Consider the following 19802-nt stretch of genomic DNA (forward strand, 5'->3'; position numbering starts at 1 on the left):
CAACCGGCGTGCAAAGGTGTGGTGTCTCGGGCGGGGGCGGGAGCTGCGCGCTCTCGCTCTCACCGCCGGCCAGACCCCGCACCTGGGACGGACGCTCCCACCCCCGGGCAGTGTCCCCCGCCCCACCCCCCTCCGCCCCGCAGTGTCCAGGCGGGGGCGGGCCCAGCCCCGGGCGTGGAGCAGAGCACCCCAGGGGGGATGAGTAACCCTCGGCTGCGAGCGGGCGCGGCCCGCCGGGCGCGTGCCAAACCCCGAGATGCTGTAACGCGCCCGGAGCGGCTGGGGTCGTGCCCGAAGGCCGGGAGGGGCGCGGCGGCGGCGGATAAAAGGGCCGCGCGGTGCCGGGAACGCTTTTTCCGCTCGGTGCCTGCGGCGCTTCGCTCCTCGCCGGCGGGCAGGCGGGCGGGCGGCACCCGAGCGGCGACCCGAGCGCGGGAGGGCGGACGGAGTCGGGGCGGCGGCCCGTCCCTGGGACATCGACGGCGGGAGCGCGGGCAGGGCCATGGCGGGGACGGCGAGCGCGCCGGCGGCCAGGCCGAGCCTGACCTCCATCTCGTCGAGGGAGCTGCGCAGCCTGTGGACGTGCGACTGCGAGCTGGCCCTGCTGCCGCTGGCACAGCTGCTGCGCCTGCAGCCCGGCGCCTTCCAGCTGCGCGGCGACCAGCTCGTGGTGCCCGGCGCCGCGGAGCCCGCGGCCGCGCGCGGCGGCTTCAACGTCTTCAGCGACGGCCTCGTGCGCCTCGACGGGCAGCTCTGCCGCCTCAGCAGCTACATCAGGAGGTGGGTGGCCTCGCCGCGCGCCCCGGCCCGCCGCCTGGCCCCCGCCGAGGCCTGCCCCCTCGCTGCCGGCCCCGTCCCTGGCCTCGCTTCCCAGCCTGTACCTCCCTCCTAAGTCAGACTTCGAAAGTTTGCTCTTTGCTAACGTCACCTGGAGGTGCATAGCCCTCCTACCCCCGCCCTTGTTTTTCTGCCCATTGCACTGACGTTTTGCGGCCATCTGAGCCGCCCAGGTGGGCATCAGGGCAGGCGCGTGGGGAAGGGCAGGGTGGGAACAGAACTGGCGGGTGATTTTCCCTTTCTGGCTCCTTAACTGGGTCTGATGAGCTCCAGTTTGGGGCACACCCTTTGCTAAGGAGAGACTCACACCCTGGCTTTAGACTGGGGGGAAGGGGAGGGGAGAGGATGTTTCACTTTGTGCGATACTCGCTTATCTAGTGAGGAGACCCAAGGACAGAAGTTTAAAGTTTCCCGTCTTTGGCCTCACTTAGTTAAAAAAAAAAAAATCAATAAACCATGGCTGAGAAGGGACCAAAGCCCCGTGAAGTCCAACCCAGGGCCATGTGGGTTGTCAAGTGGGCAGTTCAGTTCTGGGAAAGTAAGTGCAATGAGTGTTGCTTCCATGGACCCTGGGGCAGAGCTTGCGTGCGCTGAGCTTAATTGGTTGAAGGGTGCGCAGGATGCCTAACTGTTGTGGACAAAGTGCCTGAAGCACTTCCTAGCAGACCAGAAGCCACCAGGGATGTAGTCAGGCTGGAGCAGGCTTTGATGGGGTAAAGGAGGAGGCAGCTTCACTGCTGGATTCTGCGGGCCTCTTGCCACCAGAGGTCACAGCGTGTGGGTGGGGGGATTGGCGGCTCGACGCGGGCAGGTCTTAAATTTGTGCGGCAGAGCTGAGTGCCAGGAAGCGGGCAGTGCAGTCTAGAGTTTGATTCAGAGATGAGTAAGCCGGCCAGCTATTAAAAGGGAAAGCCTTTGCTTTGGGGAAGACAGCAGGCGGTGGTGGGGGATGGAGCCAGGAGAGCAAGCAAAAAAAAAAAAAAAAAAGAGAGAGAGAGAGAGAGATTTAAAATGCCTCCTTCAAAGCTGCTGGGAAAAACTTGCTTTTCCACACAAAGATAGCGAGGGCTTTGAGTGCCTGAAAAGCCATTTCTCAGCAAGAAATTTCTTTGTCCTTTCTCAGTGAATTGAAAATTCCAAGACATAAGCAGGGGACCATGGGAAGAAATGAGTTAGAAATCAGTCTGCAAAGATTTTAAAAGAAGATAAATATTGTATTTGAGAACAGAGTATGAAAAGTAAAAATGTCCAGAATTAATTGAAGCTATAGGTTAGACCTTTGACAAGAGTCAGCTCCCCTAGTCTCAGCAAACAGTGTTGCAAAACTTCAAATGGTTTTGAAGTCTGATTGTTAGACTCTTGCTCTGAACACCTCCTCCACAGAAGAAAATTGAACAGCATGGTTCCCTGGCAGTTTAGAGTCTAGAATAAACAATGATCAGGTGACAGAGACCAGGGTTCAAACAGGGATCAGCAAATACAAGGTTCTCATAGTCTACACAATCAAATGAGGGCCTTTGTCCCCCGGGAGCAGCAGGGAGCATCTGTGACTAGTTTGGGAGCTGGAAGGAACCTGTCTTCCCCCCAGAGAACACACTGCGGCAGAGAAAGTAGCCCCTTATAACTGGGTGTGCAGGCCTGAAAGATGACTGGGAGGGAACCGCATCTGAATGGAGAGAGCCTTCTAGAAAGAGGAGGAAGACAGTTGTGGACAGCAGTGGGAGGTTTTGCCCTCATGGATCAGGAGTGAGGTGCAGAGTCAGAATTCAGATGTCTTTGTTGCTACTCCTCAAATTGGCCAGATTTAAGCAGTTGTCTTTGGCTTTGGAGGGAGCATACAACTTCCTCTCTCAACATTTGCTCCAAAGTAGTCACTTATTTCCTTCTTCCCTCCCTGAAAGAGGCCGCATCTTATACCAGTGCTTCTCAGACTTTAAATAAGCTTGCATGTCTCCTGAGCATCTTGTTAAAATGCAGATTTTAGATTGAATAAAATTGAAGAGGGACTCAGGATTCTGCAGTTTTACAAGCTCCCACGTGATGCCTGTGCTGTTGGTCCAGCGATCATACTTTAAGCAACAAGGTCTTACATACGTCTGTCATTTCACGTTGAAATGGTGCATCTTCTTATCTGTCTTCCCAATAGACTATATGTTTCTGAAAAAGGAAAGCAAAACTATTTCCTTTTTCATCTTGTGTCCCCAGTGCCCTGCACATAGTAGGTGCCTAGTGAATGTTTATCGCACAAATGAATGTGTGTATTGTTGATTAGAGTCACAGACCTGAGAGTGATAAATCTGAAAATTTGGCTTATTTCACTAGACTAGGGGCAGAAGAAGAAGGTGAGGGAGTGAACAGAAGGAATTGTTGGAGAGCAAAAGGGAGGCTTTGCATAAAGCTAGTGAGTTAACCCGGGAAACACAGCAGGGCCATCCTGTGTGCTCTCAAGGGCAGAACGTTCCTGTAAACTTCTGCTTAGTGTCACAGCAAAGGATTATGGTAGCTATAAGCAGTTTCTGGGCCTTTTACACAAGGACTGTTCCTGTATATTCCCCCTTTTCTCTGCTACTCTCTTCATATTTTTAAAAAATGAACGTACACGTACACACACACACAGATGGAAGCCATGGGTTTGAATTCCTATTTGAACATTAAATTGTCAGGATCCAGGGAAATTTGGAGCAGCTTTTCAAGTCATGCTAGAGATGATGTAAAATCTGCAGAGAATGCTGGGTAGACATCCTAAAGAGTGAGTGATGTTTCAGCTACTCCTGATTTGTGAAAAGCAAAAATTCAAAGTGCTTTCTTGGTCTCATCTTTCAGACATTGCCTTGGCTAAGCTGTTCCCTTTAGCCTCCCAAACTGAAAAGATGAGGAAAGAAATTGGAGCAAGGATGGAGAACCTCTTACTCATTTATTTTTCAGATACTCATACAGTCCTCCTTTCCTGGCAACTCACATGAAAACAGCGCTGGTTGTGTGTCAGAAGCTTACAGAGCTTCACCCTAAGGCCAGCCGAGTTGGCCAGAATTAAAGACACTGATGATGTTTGTTAAGTATTTACTATCAGCCCAAGTACGCACATCTATGCTATTGGCACTGCATTAAATCATCAAGTAGAAGGCAACAGTGCTATATCTCTTTTACAGAGGAGGGAACCAGTCCAGATGGGTTAAGTAACTCAAGGTCGTGGCGAGTTGCAGCTCTGGGACCGAGTTCACACAGCCAGTCAGTCAGGATGTGAATGAGATCTTATCTGGAATCACCAAGCTTTCCATCACGTTGTTCTGCCTTTCAGTCTTCGGATTAAAGCCAGGCGTAGAAAGGTTCAGCCTAGCAGCATTTGGGGGCCAGGATAAAATCAATGAAGAGATGAGAGTTTAAAGGAACTCTCTTAAACTATTTGCATCTCATCCCTAATGATAACTTCAGCAAATATCATAAATATCCAGGACACAGAAGCAGTATTTGCATTCGTAATTTAGAAATATGCGTGATTAAAGATTAGATAACTAGTCCCTAATGTAGTCTGGCCAGGCTTATCTTAAAATAAAATCGGGGGTTGAATGTCAGGTGCTTTAAGACCTGCAAGACTTAACAACTAGGTCCTCAGTCTCTTTGTATTTTAGTGACTTACTTATCCAAATCTCACACCAGTGAATTCCAAAGGGATATTCACATTTATTTATTTCGCTGCAATTTTGGGATGTTTAACAATTGGACCATAACTGGAGGCTGAGAATGGATGAATTAAGGAGGTATTTCTGATTTGTGACCTGGTTTAAACTGAGAGTTAAGTAGGGATCTCGCCACAGCCTCTTGTCTGTAAATTCTGTTATCAGAGCTCTCGTGTGAGCAGCATTTTCCTGCATCTGTGGTACAGTGATAACTGCCATGCTCTGTGATGATGTTTACAGCCCCGTTAAGATCCTAAACGTGCCTCTAAATCATCAAAGGAAGATTAAATTATGTTGAGCATAGTCTTATTATTCAGGATATCTTATTAAATTCAGACTCCAAAAGAGGCGATGCATGTATAGGTATGCATTAAACTCAATATGTGACTATCCAGAAGATTCTCCCTCCTCCTCCCCTGCCCAGTCCTCCTCCTTTGATCAGGCCAAATAGCTCTCTGAGCCCTTAGCATTCAAAAAAGCCTTCTGCAGAATTCTGGGGAAAACTGATTATTTTCCCAACCAGTGATCATTTCCAAGTTGCGATTTTTATCTTTTTCCTGCCGATGATACTTCCAATCAGACGTCAGTCAATTTCGTAGGCGGAGGCAAGGATTGCACTGTCATTTGTGTCGTCAGAATAGTAATCAAAACTGCAGATTTTCTGGATGTACGGTGCACACACTCTGTGTGCATATGCTGGAGAATGATGGTTAGACTGTGGATATTGAGAGAGAAGAGGAATCTCCTTGAGGAAAATATTAAGTGCTTAAATGACTATAAATTAACTCCATGATAAACAAGGTGGGAGAATGTGAAAATTGCTTTGGATGGATCACAGGTGGTACCCGACTCCCAGCTGGCATCATGCATCTATCTCTTTGTTCACTCCAGTCAGACTTGTCCTTTTCTTCCTCTTTGACTACAAGACTTTTCTCCCTCTGCCCATCCCCGCACCCCTCTGCAACCACAGACCTTACTCTCCTCTCCTCACCCCGCTCCCAGGTCACTCTTGCCGGCCTGTGCCAGGTCCTTGGCAGCTGCATAGATGGATGGCAGAGGGGTAGGAAGCACAAGGGAGCCCCTCCCTGTGCCACTGCCCTGTTACTCCATCCCCATCTTCTGGGCCCTAAGCCCCTCAGATATGTAAGTTGTATGTCAATGCCCGGCACATAATTGGTGCTGAGTGAATGCTGTTGAATGAATGAATGAGCGTGAATGAACCCAGCAAACGGTGGTTCCCTTTCTGATTCCTTCACCTCTGCTTCCTTTCTCCAGTACCTCTTGGCAGTTGGTCAGTTGGGACAAAGAAGAACAGGAAAATTCTCTGCTGATGCGGAGCACAGCGACACTCCCTTTCAGGGGCTGCCCCACCCTGTCTCAGCGCGCACTGTTCCGCCTGGTGAGGCTGAGGGTGGAGGAAGCACATAAGAAGAACCATGCGACACCCCATCTGCACTGTCTTACCATCCATTCCCCTCCACCGCAACTAGGTCCCCTGCCTCTTCTCCATTGGCACCTCCTCTCCCCTACTCCAGCCCTCTGCACCTGCAGCCCTGAACATCAACCCCTGCATCCTCTCTCCTCCCCTGGATGCACCAGCCTGTGTCCCCTCCCCTGGGGACCAGCCCCCTGGCCACTCCTGGTGCCCAGGGTTGGGAGGTGGAGACCACCTTAAATGCCTGGGAAAATAGAAGGCAGAAGCACTTTAAATGCTCTGTGGGAGTTAGGTTTTAAAAGATCTCAAAGCAGATCTGACAATCCCAGAAAAAAGATGATGACACAGATTTCCAAGAAGCCAAGCTGGAGGCCCGCGAGCAGAAGCTGTGCTTTTCTGGCTGGGGGTTAGATATTCTCCACTGCTCCTGACCCCTGCCTGGGGTGCCGTCCTGGGCTCTGGCCCCTCTAAGTGGGTTGTGGGAAGTGGGCGATGGGGAGGGAGGCTGAGAGGACAGGGTGGCCACAGCTCCCTGCTGTGGGGGCTCCCCAAGGCAGTGATTTTCATGTCAGGCTCTGGAAGGACCACAGGCCAGAAAGAAACGCGGGAGCCGTCCTGCCCGGGACAAGCCAGCTCGGGGTATAGTGGCAAAAGCATCCCATTGACTCTGTGCGGCCCGCACAGCAGCACCATCCACGGGAAGCCGCGCGGTCTGGAAGAGGGACTGTGGCTGACATCCCACAGCCTGCTGGGTACCACTCGGCCTGCCCGGGTCCACTCGGCTTCTAAGCTTGGGCTCAGTTAGACAATTAGCCGTCTTCTTGAAGGAAGCCAATTTGCGCTCGCATCTGTCTTGTTTATCAACCATGCAGGTTGAGATGCAGACTGCTTGGAAAATGTGTAGAGTGGGGAGAGAAAGCTGACGTGCTGGACGACAGAGTCAAAAAGCCAGAAGCTCTTCCTGGGCTGGAATAATGAACTAAAGCCAAGGAGGCTAAATTTAATAGGGCCCTGGACAGAAATCTAACATTATTTTGGTTTTTGTTTTTCAACTGCACACGCTCGCCGTCAGGGAGAGGTGAATCAGTTCATGTGAATGCTGGTCGATTGCGTAATCTATGGCGGGGTGGGGGGGCCGGGTTTGTCTTGGGATTAGAGAAGGGAAGAGGAGAGGAGAAGGAGAGGAAAATTTCAGACCCACCAGTTAGTCAGGATGACTGCACTGAGCAGACCCAGCGAATTCCACTGATTGAGTATAAGTCATTCTCAGTCCAGAGAGACATAGCACTCCTGTAGCTTCAAACTAACTCTTACAGCCCAAGGTGGACGGTGCTGGTCAGCATCTGGTGAAGACTGCCTCTGAGAGCCAAGCGTTGGTGCCAGGTGCCCCCAGGACCACGGACACCTTTGGGCTGCATGCAGATCTGTCTGCCGACCAGGGAGGAGGATTTATGCATTTGGTACAAGATATGGCTGCTTCCCTAAGGGCACACGTTAGGGGACTTTCTTCAAAAGGTCTGCAGATGTTGCAGGCACCTGGCCAGCACGTCCCCTCCTGACTGTGACTGGAGGGTTCACTGCACTTGCCATCTTCTCTGCTTTCTTCATAGGTATGTGGAACTGACCAACTACTGTGATTATAAAGACTACAGGGAAACTATATTGAGCAAACCAATGCTGTTCTTTATTAACGTGCAAACCCAAAAGGATGCCTCGAAAGGTAGGTCTGTAGACGTTTGCGCTTGGTTCTGCCTTGCTGGGCTGTGGGCTGTGGTCAGCTGCTGAGGCAGACGCTGGGCCTGGAGAAAGCAGGGTGGACGTCAGCTCGTGCCAGGCTGGAAATGAGAAGCCTGCCGTGTTAGGCCACCGAGAGCCCGGCACAAGCAGAGCAAACCCCTGAATGATCCTCCGGCTGAAGCCATCTGTCTCCTGAGTTTTCTTTCATGCTTCCTGTCTGAGCAGGGAGTGATTTCTGAGCCTACAGGGGTTGCAAAGATGACCGGAGTGATGAAGAGGATGATCTGTGTTACTGTTTACCGCATCCCAAACACGTGTGCCAGGCATGCTCTGATGTCATTAATTTGCCAACAGCCCCGCTGGGCATATCATCCAAAGGAGAACGTTTTTGAGCATGAAAGCAGGTACTGTTAATAATTATGCTGCAACAGAGGTACAAACTGGAAGAGACTCAGGCTTAGCTAGGATGAATGGTCATCCTGCCTGAGGAAGGACTCGGATTCTCCCCATTTTATAAAGGAGAAAACTAAGATACAGAAGGTAAATGATTTCGATGCTTTTATATTTCATGTTATAGCCTTCAAATTTCAATTTTAGACATATCTCTTTCTCGTTTTCTTCCAAGAAATCAGACCAACTGATAACAACTATATTAACTCAAATTCCAATATCAAAATATCTCAGTTTTTAACTTCTTCCTCCTCCTCAAGTGATATGTGGTGTAAGTCATGAGCATAATGCTCTGTGATAGAGTTAGAATGTCTTAAACTTATTTCTAAATACCGTTCTTAAAATGAGCCCAAGGGAATAAGAATTGATCTACAAATTCCAAACAGACTTCCTCAAACCTGCCCTCTCATTCGGATTTGTGGAGCTGACTCTCTGCTGTCTCATTCAGAGTCATTCAGATTCCCTGCTCATTTCATCATTCAAAGTCACGATGTCCTTCTCTGCAGGAGGGGCCGGGAACAGATCGCACTGTAACAAGCAATGCTTGTTAGAGCCTCTGAGCCCCTGATCTTATTTGGCTTGATGGTGACTAGAAAGCCAGGGAATTCTCTAAGAATGTAATTCACAGATGTATCAAGTACACCTCCTGCGTCGACCTCTCAGGAGGAATCTCAAGAAAGAATGAGAGACCTCTCCATTTTAACATTTTCATGAAAGTACAGGGAGTGGTAGAAAGAATATTTGTGGGTGGCCTTCAGAAGTACACAGTTGTGTCTCTTGTGGAAGGAGGCACTGAAACCCAGTCCTGGTTAATTGTAAGGAAAGCCATGAAATGAAGAAATTCTCTGACATAGACTCTTAATGTGGTCAAGGTTAAGTTATGAAAATTGTGATGCAACATGTTCAGCCCTGCTGCTATCCCAAAATATACTCTTGTGCAAACTTAGAAAAAGCCACCATTAACGCCAGGCAATTTACTGATCCTTCCCAGAAGTTTGTCATTAGAAATATACACATAGACAACGTGAAAGTGATTGGCAGCCTCTAGAATTGTGCAGTGCGCAACCTGCCCAACCAGCACAACTGTGGAGTGTGGTGGCCCTGAGTGTCTAATGAGCTCAAAGGTCTTGATTTGGCTTATGTGAAAGTTAACTCAAGGTATCAAATTGCTGGCTTGTTTTACTCAATTATTTATATCTTTTCTCAAAGAGGATATAAGGTGGTTTATATCTAAAGTGTCCCCCAAGTGATTTGGGAGACAGGAAAAGCACAGTAGGAAAAATAAGATGAATAAGGATAGCACAAAAGTTAAGTTCAAAATGTATTCCCCAAGGACGTAACGCTTGCTCTTCGTGGACCACAGGTTTGACGCTCAAAGCCAGCGCAGAATGTTCGGTTTCCAAAATCATGTGATGGCTGGTCCATGGCCTTTAGACAAAGGGTGACATCCTATGTTATATATCTTCCTAGAAAAAATGCTTGAGTAATGAAGGCCATAGAGCTTGATCCTGGGGGCTGGAAAAGTTAAGAGATTATTGGTTAATAATATTTCAAATTTCCTAGTGAGTGAACAATCTTCCTTTTGCTTAGATTATATAGATTTGGACAGAGTTGGATTTAAGGGATTACTAAACCAAACCCACCAAACAAACACCAACAAAAAACAACTGCCAGGACACAGACGCGTTAGTATTTAAACAACGGGAGAGACTTTCCCACGGGCTCGTGTTGCTGGAGTGGGGCATGGAGGAGAACCAACCTCAAATTGCCTCGGTCCTTAGAACCCAGATTAGCCTTTTGGCAAAGGGCTCTGGGGGAGGGCAGGGAAGGAAGAGGGAGGGGCAGCCACGGGGCAGCCTCCGTCCCTGGACTTTGCTGATTTTCTGCTTTGCAAATGAGGAAGTGTTGGTGAGAGCCAAGTCACTGTTTATCAGCCAGGCGGGAACCCGTGTTCACTTTGGCTCCCCGCACTGGATGCGTGCATCAGCGACTTAGTCCTCATCTGTGATAATTACGGAACGGAATTTTCGATTTCTGAGACGAGAGTGACAAAGTGTAGCCTAGGGGGAGCTGGTTTTCTGAGCTGCCTTTACAAGATCCTGGAGCTTCCTTCACATTTACATCTGCAAACTTCTCAGAAACATTCCTAGAGATGGGTTAGGCTTTGCAGCCAGGTCCTGAGGGAGCAGCAAGGGAAGTTATAAACAAATAAAATCTCCAAATACGGTGGGAATCACTGCTTTGTCAGAAGTATGTTTACATCACACATGCACCCTTCTCTTTGACTTCTGTGTCCTAATTTCTAGAAAGAACATACGCATTTCTTGTGAACACAAGGCACCCCAAGATAAGAAGACAGCTGGAGCAGGGGATGGACATGGTCATTTCCTCAGTGGCTGGAGAAAGCTACCGGCTTCAGGTGAGCGTCAGTCTGTCTGAATCTAGGGCTGTCAACGCACAGAGGGCGTCTGTGCTCTCTACCTGCCAGGGCTGAGTCCCTGGAGCTTAACTGTAACTTAACTGAATGCAGGCATAGAAGTTTTCCATTGCTTCATTATCACTACCAAGAAAATGAGCATAGTTGCTAGCCACTTATTAGACACGGGTAAGAATAAATATAAACTTGACCGAGCAGTTCAAGGTCTTTACATGGAATCTGAAGCAAATGCAAAGGTCTGTTTAAAAAAAAAAATCAAAGCAAATGTTTAAAAATACGTCAGAATGAAAGAGAAATAAGAGGTGTGATATTTTGGACATTTTGGCCATTGTTAATTCTATAATATAATTCTACAATGAAATATGTCTGTAATATAACCCATGAAATCCATTAACTGCTTCTTTCTCTTTCAGTTTGATTTTCAAGAGGCAGTAAAGAATTTTTTCCCTCCAGGAAACAAGGTGGTTAACGGAGAAAATTTGAGCTTTGCGTATGAATTCAAGGCTGATGCGTTATTTGATTTCTTCTATTGGTTTGGGCTCAGCAATTCCACTGTAAAAGTGAATGGAAAAGTCCTGAATTTGTCAAGTACAAGTCCAGAAAAGAAGGAGACCATTAAATTATTCCTGGAAAAAATGAGTGAGCCTTTAGTCCGAAGGAGCAGTTTCTCTGACCGAAAATTCAGTGTCACTTCCAGAGGTATGTTAAGAGCTCTCAAGTACCTGAGGAAGACAGTTAAGCAAAAGGGGAGAATAGTATCAAGGGAGAGAAGAATCAGTTAGTTGAAAAGATAAAGCCTCTTGATAAAGGGCAAGTATAATATCACCTGTTTCAGGAAATAAGATGTGAGAAATGTTTACCATGAAAAAGCAGCACAGTGACTTTTTCTTTTAGGCTCCTCAAAGTCTTCTGACAGCAGTTCTATTGTGCAGTGCACCTAGAAAATAATTTTAAAATATATTATTAATGTACATACATGTTAAACTCATTTAAGTTTTGTTAATAATGATTTAAATATAAAAGAATAATGCTTTCCTCATGTGATTATTCAGCGCAACAGAATGTTAAGGAAAAGTGTTGGTTGGTGGAGGAAGCTACCTGGTCAAGACATCTATCTTCAAAAATATTTGGAAGGGTTCTGCAGAGTTTGTAAGACCGCAAAAGAATAACTCTTCTTCTTTCCGGCTTACTTCACTTAGAATGACAGTCTCCAGGTCCATCCATGTTGCTGCAAATGGCATTATTTTATTCTTTTCTGTGGCTGAAATACCATGATATCACTCATAGGTGGAATCTGAAAAAAAAAAAAAAGACACAAATGAACTTACCTACAAAACAGAAACAGACTCACAGACATAGAAAACAAACTTATGTTACCAGTTGGGGAAGGCGGGGGGAAGGGATAAATTGGGAATTTGAGATGTGCAGATACTAACTACCATATATAAAATAGATGAACAATGAGTTTCTTCTGTATAGCCCAGGGAACTATATTCAGCATCTTGTAGTCACCTATAGTGAAAAAGAATATGAAAAAGAATATATGTATGTGTATGTAGGACTGAAACATTATGCTGTACACCAGAAACTGACAGAGCATTGTAAACTGGATATACTTCAATTAAAAAAAAAAATGAGGCACCAGTAAAGAATAAACGTTTTTAAAACTTGTTAAAAAAAAAAAAAAGAAGAACTCTTGAGAATGCTACAGATCACATGGGGTGTGTTCTAGCTTTGAATACCCAGCGCCTCCGCCCAGGACTAGTCTGTTGCGGTTAAGGAAGTGGCATCAGTCAGGTCTTGTCTGGATTTGTCTTTTGCTGAGCCCTTCTCTGTCCCAGGCTAGTCTGGGCTGGAAGGCAATGTCCTTGAACCAGAACTCCTGCTGCTGATTGCAAACAAACAAACAAACAAAAACAAGCAAACAAAAGAACACCAGTCTCTATGAACCTGCAGTTTTCAAAAAATTAGAAAAAAAACAAACCCAAAGGTTTCATTAATTGTATTTGATGACAGTTCCTTTCTTCCAGTGTTTCTAGCAAAAATGCTTACTCCTAGCTCGCTCTTATCCTGGAAGGAGCTTCTCTGTGTCTCCCTCCTCCCCCCCCCCCCAACCCCTTGCTGTAACTTCCTCTGCTGGTTGTTTCCTACAAAGATGCCCTTCTGCTCTGCTCCATGGCAGCCATGTGGGTGGTTATACGCTCTTCCTATTTGGGGAGGATTACCTTGCCTGGTTGCAGCCATCCCAGATGCCTGGTCCTTCCTGTGACGCCCTCCAGCCTCACCCACTGGCCACTGCAGCCTGGGCAGCGCTTCACTGTTTCACTATTGCTCACCCTCTATCCTATATGCTGCCCGGATGTCCACCCACATCCTGGGGACACTGTGGGGCATGTGAAATTGGGCAGTGCTTCCTTGCAAGTTTCCTCTGAGCCAGCCCTGGGGCCACTTCCACTCCAGGGCAGTGAGAAGGACACTTCAAGGCCCACGGAGCCATCATTATGCACCATAGTTGGCCCAGCCACTATGCAGCAGCCCCCACCGCCTCCCAGCAGACAGCTCCACCGGCTCTGCCCCTGTGATCAGTTAGCCCAGCTCCATCTCCACTCAAAAACTGACCTGTGTCCCAGCATCTGTCCCCCACCTGTGGGCCTTTTGTCATCAAATGAGAAAGGGTACCTGCATCTCCAGGCCCTGGAGAAAACAGGTGACAATCCACATCCTGCAGGTAAACAGAAAGCAACACGTTTCTGTCAGCTTTCTGAGTTTTTCTGGGGAAGCCAGATTCGCTGTTCATTATTGAAATGGTTACGCTGGGTGTTGCACGGGTTTTAAGGCACTGTTGGGTTATGGTTTTGTTTTCCCAGTGATGGTAATAATGCCTGCCCTGTTTACCTTTTTCAGGTTCAATAGATGAAGTTTTTAACTGCAGTCTGTCACCCAGATCATCTTTGGCGGAGCCTCTTTTGACAGAATTGCCATTTCCATGTGTTGTGGAATCTGAAGAGACACCCAACCAATTTATCTGATTGGACTGGACACTCGGGGTTTCCTCCTGCTCCCCGGGCCTGCGCCACAACTAAGGTTGAGGGAACGAGAGAGAGGTGGGAGGCAGGCACTTCCGCCCTCTGCTCCTACAGACACCCCTCTCTTCCATGTCCACGGGCAGTGCCTTGGCAGCTGACTTCAGGATTGGGGGGCTTTGGCCCCATGGCCTGGGGCGGGGGGTGGTGTCCTCTCCTTTTAACACTTCTCCAAAGAGGCAGAGGGAGCGGCAGGTCCTGCCACCCTGAACACTTTGCTGACACCCTGGCGTCCTGAGAACTTCCCGGGCAGCCTTTGTGGGAGCCCTCTGACTTGGGTTTTGCCCTGTAATGCTTCATAAATTTGGGTTCAGCCCTCTGCTTGGAACATCCTTGTCTGAACCCACACCCAGCAAGCATGGGGTTAGCAGTGCTATTCTCTTGCAAATTTGGCTGGGCAAAAAGCCAGGACATCTCTCCTTGAAAGGCAAGTCTGTTTTTCATCCTGCCTATAGGACACCTTAGGAGAAACATTCAAGGTACGATTTGCTGGAGGACTGGCCAGGTGGATAACCCCGCCCCCCACTGCCTGCAATTTGAACTCCCTTGGCCTCCCTCTTATCAACGTGGCCTGTGTAGAAAGAGGCCAGGTGATGTGATACCAGACATGACAGGAGAAGGGTAATGTATACGGCAGTGTCCTCTTTATTAAAAGCACATTATGTCAGTTGGGTATTTTATAAGCTTTTAGTTCTCCTAACACTAAAAGCAAAATTGAAGAAAGCTATACCATTACCATAATACGTTGTTACATCAATACATTTTTCATCTCATAGCTACAGTGGAGTTCTTCAAAAAGAAAAAAAAATCATCCTATTTACATATAAAAACCTGCACGAATGATTCACTACATATACAATAATGAGGAAGATGTATGGGTCCTGAGTATAATTTTTGTATCCTTTTAAAGAATATTTCTGTATTATACATTTTGATAGCACTACTAATCGGCCTTTCACTTATATTTGAAATGTTGTGTACTATATTTGTGCAGTTAAATGTTTCCTTAGCATTCAGCATAGAGTTGATTAACTTTGTGACCAAGCGTGTGCGATCCTCCCTGGGTTCCGCAGGGGGTGTGCTTGCCTTGTAACTTACTAACTCACAGCAGAACTGTGGTCTTACGGCTACTTTCTGAAGAAGAGCCTTTTAAAGAGCAGGTCTATGAAGAATTTGAAGAAAAAAAAAATTGATACTGATGTTTCAGAAAAGGGAACTATTCCTTAATAACAGAAGAGGACAAACATTTGTTACTCAGCTCAGTGCAAAATGGAGAGTATGAACAATAACATAAATGTTATGCCAAAGCAAACAAACCACTGGTGAATATCAAATATTACATGCTTCCCAAAGGAAATAGAAACCCTATTCACAAAAACTGACAAAGTAGATTTTTCAAAAGTAGTTAAATCTGGGGAAACCATTGGGAACCACTCCAGGAATGGACTAAAGATCTGAAAGCTTTCTTTTATCATTAAAATTTGTTTTTCAGTTGACTCAGCAGTCACTCATTTGAAATTCACTCAGCAAACTTTTATCGACTCCCTCTAAAGAAATGTACACTGTGCTAACGTATTTCATTAGCAAATGTCACAAAGAAGCAAAATTGGGAAATCTTTAAAGTTGGTGAAAAGTCTATTGGGACAGATGTTCCTGGGTAGAAGAGATCTGGGGATATATGTGGCCTGATTCCGATGTTTTGACAGACTAAGACCACTAGAAATCTATAGGACAGGAATGGCCTAAGCAATCATCCATTCGTTCAACAGGTATGATTGAGTGCCTGCTGTGTGCAGTGCACGAGGCTGGTATATTGTACCTAAAACGTGGCTCCTACTTTCAAGGAGCTCCCAGTCTTGTAAAGGTGCATAAGCTAGTAAGAACAATCAAATAAGTGCCACGGGGGAGATTCAAAAAGGAAAGCATCTAAAAATCTTGGGATCCAGTTTTGGAGATAAAATTAATGAAATATAACTGTAAAATTTAGCTTTAAAACAAACATGTAAGGATTGATTTATTCAAGCAACTGATTTATTGAAGCTCTCAGTTGAAAGAGCCACCTTGGAAGCTATTAATTTGTTCCAATAAGAATGCAAATCCAGACATTATCTACAGAATGAAGGAGTTTTTTCCTTATTACCTCATGGTTATAGTTTGATTTTTGGCCAAAGGATAACATTGCCAGACTTGATTGCCTACCTTAATTATCAGCTCAAGTTTCTTCTTACTGTTTCAAATACCCAGTCTATCTTCAAAGAGCAAAGTTACACCCCTATTTAAGACATTCAAAAGGATGTGCATCAATTTCTGAAGGGAGTTTCTAAAGAATTTCAAAAATGCTTTAAGCAATCATGGTGTCATTAGAATAAACGATTACTTTGAAGAAGAGAACATTCATTTGGATGGATAAATGCTGGTATAACAGATTTAAAATGACTGTTCACACTTGATATTCACGGCTTGAATAAACTTGAGAGGACTAACAATGCAAGGTGTTAGTAATTACTCTTAAGAGTTCAGAGAAGAGCAAAACACAAGAATCAGAGACAGCAGAGATGGCCCAGGAGGGAGGTGACATTTATACACGATTGATGAGGTTTTGATAGAATCAAGGTCTGAACTTGCTCTCATGGCTTTATTTGGATAAAATGTAAGTGAGTTTGGTGAATGGCAAGCTACAAGCAGAGCTTAGAATTTACCCTATTAAACTGGGCTGTCCTAATAAAATAGAGAATATTACAGAATTTTCTTCTGTGGATTTTTTCAATGAAAGGATAGCATTCATTCATGGACTGCTTAACCTCAACCCCTCTTAGTGGCAGATATGAACCAGATGACCTCAGGAAGACACGGATCTCTGATAGTTAATTTTATGTGTCAGTCTGGCTGGGCTGCGGTGTCCAGATGTCTCGATAAACATTAGTCTTGATGTTTCTATGAGGGTGTTTTTGGATGAAGCTAACACTGAGATCAGTGGACTTTAAGTAAAGCAGATGGCCCTCCACGATGCCAGTGGGCCTCTCCCATCATTCGAAGGCCTGAATATAACAGAAGTCTGACCTGCCCTGAGCAAGAGGAAATTCTCCACAGATGACCTTCAGACTTGAACTGCAAGGTCGGATCTGCCCAGAGTTGCCCGGGGTCTCTGGCCTGCTGGCCAGCTTTAGGACTTGCCAGGCTCCACAGCTGTGTGAGGCAGTTCCTTAAACGAAATCTCTTTCTGTAAGCACACGCTGTATTGGTTCTGTTTCTCTAGAGAACTCTTAATAATACAGTCTATCACAGAAATTGAGAAAATGTTTTATGAATTAATCAATCAGCCAAAACAAAAAGAAAAGGCAGTTTTTTTTTTTTAACATGAAGACACTTGAATAAAAGCACATACTACATAGTAATAGAAAGTCTTTGCCCCAAATGTAACAAGCAAGCCAGAGAGAGAAACTTCACTCAGGAAATCTGTTTCCAAAGCACGTGGCATCGCTAAGGAAGGTCTGTGACCATTTCTGGGCTTTTGGACGCAGCCATCCACCCAGTCTCCCATCAACTCTTTCCCATTCTCCCTCTCATTCAGGAGACAAACTTGCCTCTCCCATTGCCTGGAGCAGAGCTCCTCACACTTGAAGGTGCCCAGGAGTCTGCTGGCGGTTAAGCCGCAGGAGGTCTGGGTGGGGCCTGAGCTGCTGCGTTTCTAGCAGTTTCCCAGGTGGTACCCAGGCTGCCGGCCCTTGGACAAGGCACTAGACCTACCTGCCCTTCTCATACTTTATGGATCACCTGGGGATCTGGTTAGAAAAGCAGACTCTCTGGCCGAGCTGACACACTGGCCTGTGTTCTGGCCAGAAGCCCGGGTGGCGGTGGGTGCGCTCGGTGCGGGGAGCAGCTTCCTGGCACACCTGCCTCCCTGGGCCCAGACCCCACCTGCTCTCTCCTGGAGCATCAAGTTCTCTCTCTCCCTGCTCCTTCCCCTTGGCCTATGAACTTGGCTAGTCCTCCCTCATTTCAAGTAGTAACTGTCTACCTGACCCACTCCCTCTTTCCCGCTAGACTTTCCTCCCTCACAGCCCAAATTTCTATCCTTGCTGTCCCCTCCGCCACCACCCACCCCGTCTCTACTATTCATCACATTCCCTCTGTAGTGTGTGTGGCAGAGAGAAATTTATTGTAATCATTTCACTTGGAAATAACCACTTAACATTTAACCCATTCAGTGTAACTACCTTCAGTTGGTTTTGATTAATTCAAAACACTGGAAGAGCCATCTTGGTGACCTAGATGTCTTTGTACCTGTATGGTTGACTCACTCTGGCGGGATACGGAACCTTGCTTCTCTTGCTCCAGGAGAAGAGCCCAAGATTTACTTAAACTAACCGACCTGACCCCGCTCTGTCGTCTAACCCACTTCAGCGCCTTCTCTGTGTGTCCAGGTGGACCCAGGCTTCAGAGCCTTCTGCTCAGCTCCCCGTCCCCTTTGCAGTGTGGAGGGACCGCGCTGTCAGGGGCCCTGGCGTGCGCAGGCGCAGGCCGTTCCGCCTCCTGGGCGCCTGCTCGGCCTTGTGGCCCCTCCCCCCCTCCCCTGAGCGCTCAGTGCAGGCAGCTCCTCTCCCGGGACCCGCCCCCCGGGCTCCCGTGGTACCGGGCATTGCCCTCAATGTGCTCAGTACTTGTTGAGGGGAAGAAGAAAGGAAACGAATTCTGCTTAATCCTTGAACAGAGTTGCCTTGAGGAATCCAAATCCAAAGGCAGGCAGAGTGCTGTACTGCTCACAATGCAGTGGGCCCATCCCAGCAATCCATTCTGAAGCAGAAATGAAAGATTCTAAAAAGGATGGAGATCAGAAGAGCAGTAAGACAAAAGGGCAATAGCTTTGGTTTGTGTGGCTTGAAGGGTTATAAATTGTCGTTAGAATTATTCACCTTTCAGCCCAGTGAGGTACGTTCTCATATATTCACTTTACAGACAAGGGAGCTGGGGCTCCGAGCAGCGTCTGCTCTCTCCCCGAGGCTCCCGGCTAGAAAGTGATGCGTCTTCTGACTCTCATTCAGTGCGTACCCCACCATTGCACGGCTTGCTTCAGACGAGGCAAATGTAGGATATTAATAAAAATTCACTTTTAAAACTCTATGTACTCACTGTGCTATTTTTAAAATATAGTTCTCTTAAATTATGCCATGCCAATTAGCTCTATTTCCAGACGATAATCTGTTATTGGGTGTTACTTTCTTAATTTAGACGCCACTACTAAATCCTAACTTAGACCTATCCCTTCTAATAACATCTACAGAAATCTAGGTCTCCTCATGTGTCCCACTATTCACTGCTCTAAATCTGAGAGTCTCAATGTGTTGCATTCATTCCATTACATGGATAGGACTCTCAGAAAATGCTAGTAGCGCTTCATTTTGAAGAAACTCCTTGCATATATTCGTGGGATCCTTACTTTGATGCCTATTCTGTCTCCTTTGATAAACTCCCTTCTGTTACACCTCCCTGCTCCCCTAAGGTCCTATGTTAGAGTAACCCCTTGAAAGGATAAGGGATGGTTGTAAATTGCTTTCTAAACATGTTGCCAGCAATCTCCAACGCACACTTACTGTCTTCTCTGTGCACCCACGTGGGTAACAGCTGTGTCCTAACCTGGAGGCATTCAATATTACTGAGCACCTACTATGCCTCAGATTTTCAGGTAGGTGCCAATAATATGAATATAAAAGGCACTCCACATGATGGGAAAACTCTAACATACTTAGGGGTGGGAGACAGTTTCATCTGTGGGGACGGAAGATCAGTTCAATCGATAATCACAAAACACGGTTTTCGGTACCAGGAACGTGGCCTTGGGAGAAGAAAGGTGTCACAAACATCCCTGCTCTCTCCTCTTTCCAAGCACACTTTTCTCTCACCTTCCTTCCTCTGCTAATTCCTGTGCTCACTTCAGTCTAATCTCTCCGTGCTCCTCTCCCCAGTTACACAAGACAATGCGCAGGAAAGCTCATTGTATGAACAATACAAGTACACGAAAGTAAGGTATTCATGTTACTGGGAACACATCCTTCTGCTTTCCGAACCCGGTCCCCCAGCCGGCCTGGGTAAGCGCCCTGCACCTCGCTCCACGTGCGCCCCTGGCTGAGTGGCTGAACCGACCTCCT

The 19802-nt window shown here is 46.9% G+C and overlaps 1 protein-coding gene and 1 long non-coding RNA gene across 2 annotated transcripts; one reads left to right on the forward strand and one right to left on the reverse strand.

The window, feature by feature from the left end:
* Positions 1 to 227: 227 nt before the first annotated feature.
* On the forward strand, positions 228 to 15152 carry MEDAG (mesenteric estrogen dependent adipogenesis). Its single transcript, XM_072976078.1, has 5 exons — positions 228 to 780; positions 7560 to 7669; positions 10443 to 10555; positions 10987 to 11272; positions 13478 to 15152. Exons 1-5 carry the CDS (start codon positions 503 to 505, stop codon positions 13600 to 13602), a joined length of 912 nt encoding a protein of 303 aa, XP_072832179.1. The 5' UTR covers positions 228 to 502; the 3' UTR covers positions 13603 to 15152.
* Positions 9445 to 19766, reverse strand: LOC140701085 (uncharacterized). Its single transcript, XR_012079910.1, has 4 exons — positions 19557 to 19766; positions 11672 to 11867; positions 11434 to 11510; positions 9445 to 9651 (listed from the first exon to the last, which is right to left on the reverse strand). It is a non-coding gene; the product is annotated as an uncharacterized lncRNA (long non-coding RNA).
* Between the last annotated feature and the right edge of the window lie 36 nt (positions 19767 to 19802).

Source organism: Vicugna pacos, chromosome 14, assembly GCF_048564905.1.
Source record: "Vicugna pacos chromosome 14, VicPac4, whole genome shotgun sequence".
NCBI lineage: Eukaryota > Metazoa > Chordata > Mammalia > Artiodactyla > Camelidae > Vicugna > Vicugna pacos.

Coding starts and splice junctions, on each gene's coding strand:
- MEDAG (XM_072976078.1), top strand. CDS start 503: ATGGCGGGGACGGCGAGCGCGCCGGCGGCCAGGCCGAGCCTGACCTCC. Junction 781..7,559: donor CTCAGCAGCTACATCAGGAG/GTGGGTGGCCTC, acceptor CTTTCTTCATAG/GTATGTGGAACTGACCAACT. Junction 7,670..10,442: donor CCAAAAGGATGCCTCGAAAG/GTAGGTCTGTAG, acceptor CCTAATTTCTAG/AAAGAACATACGCATTTCTT.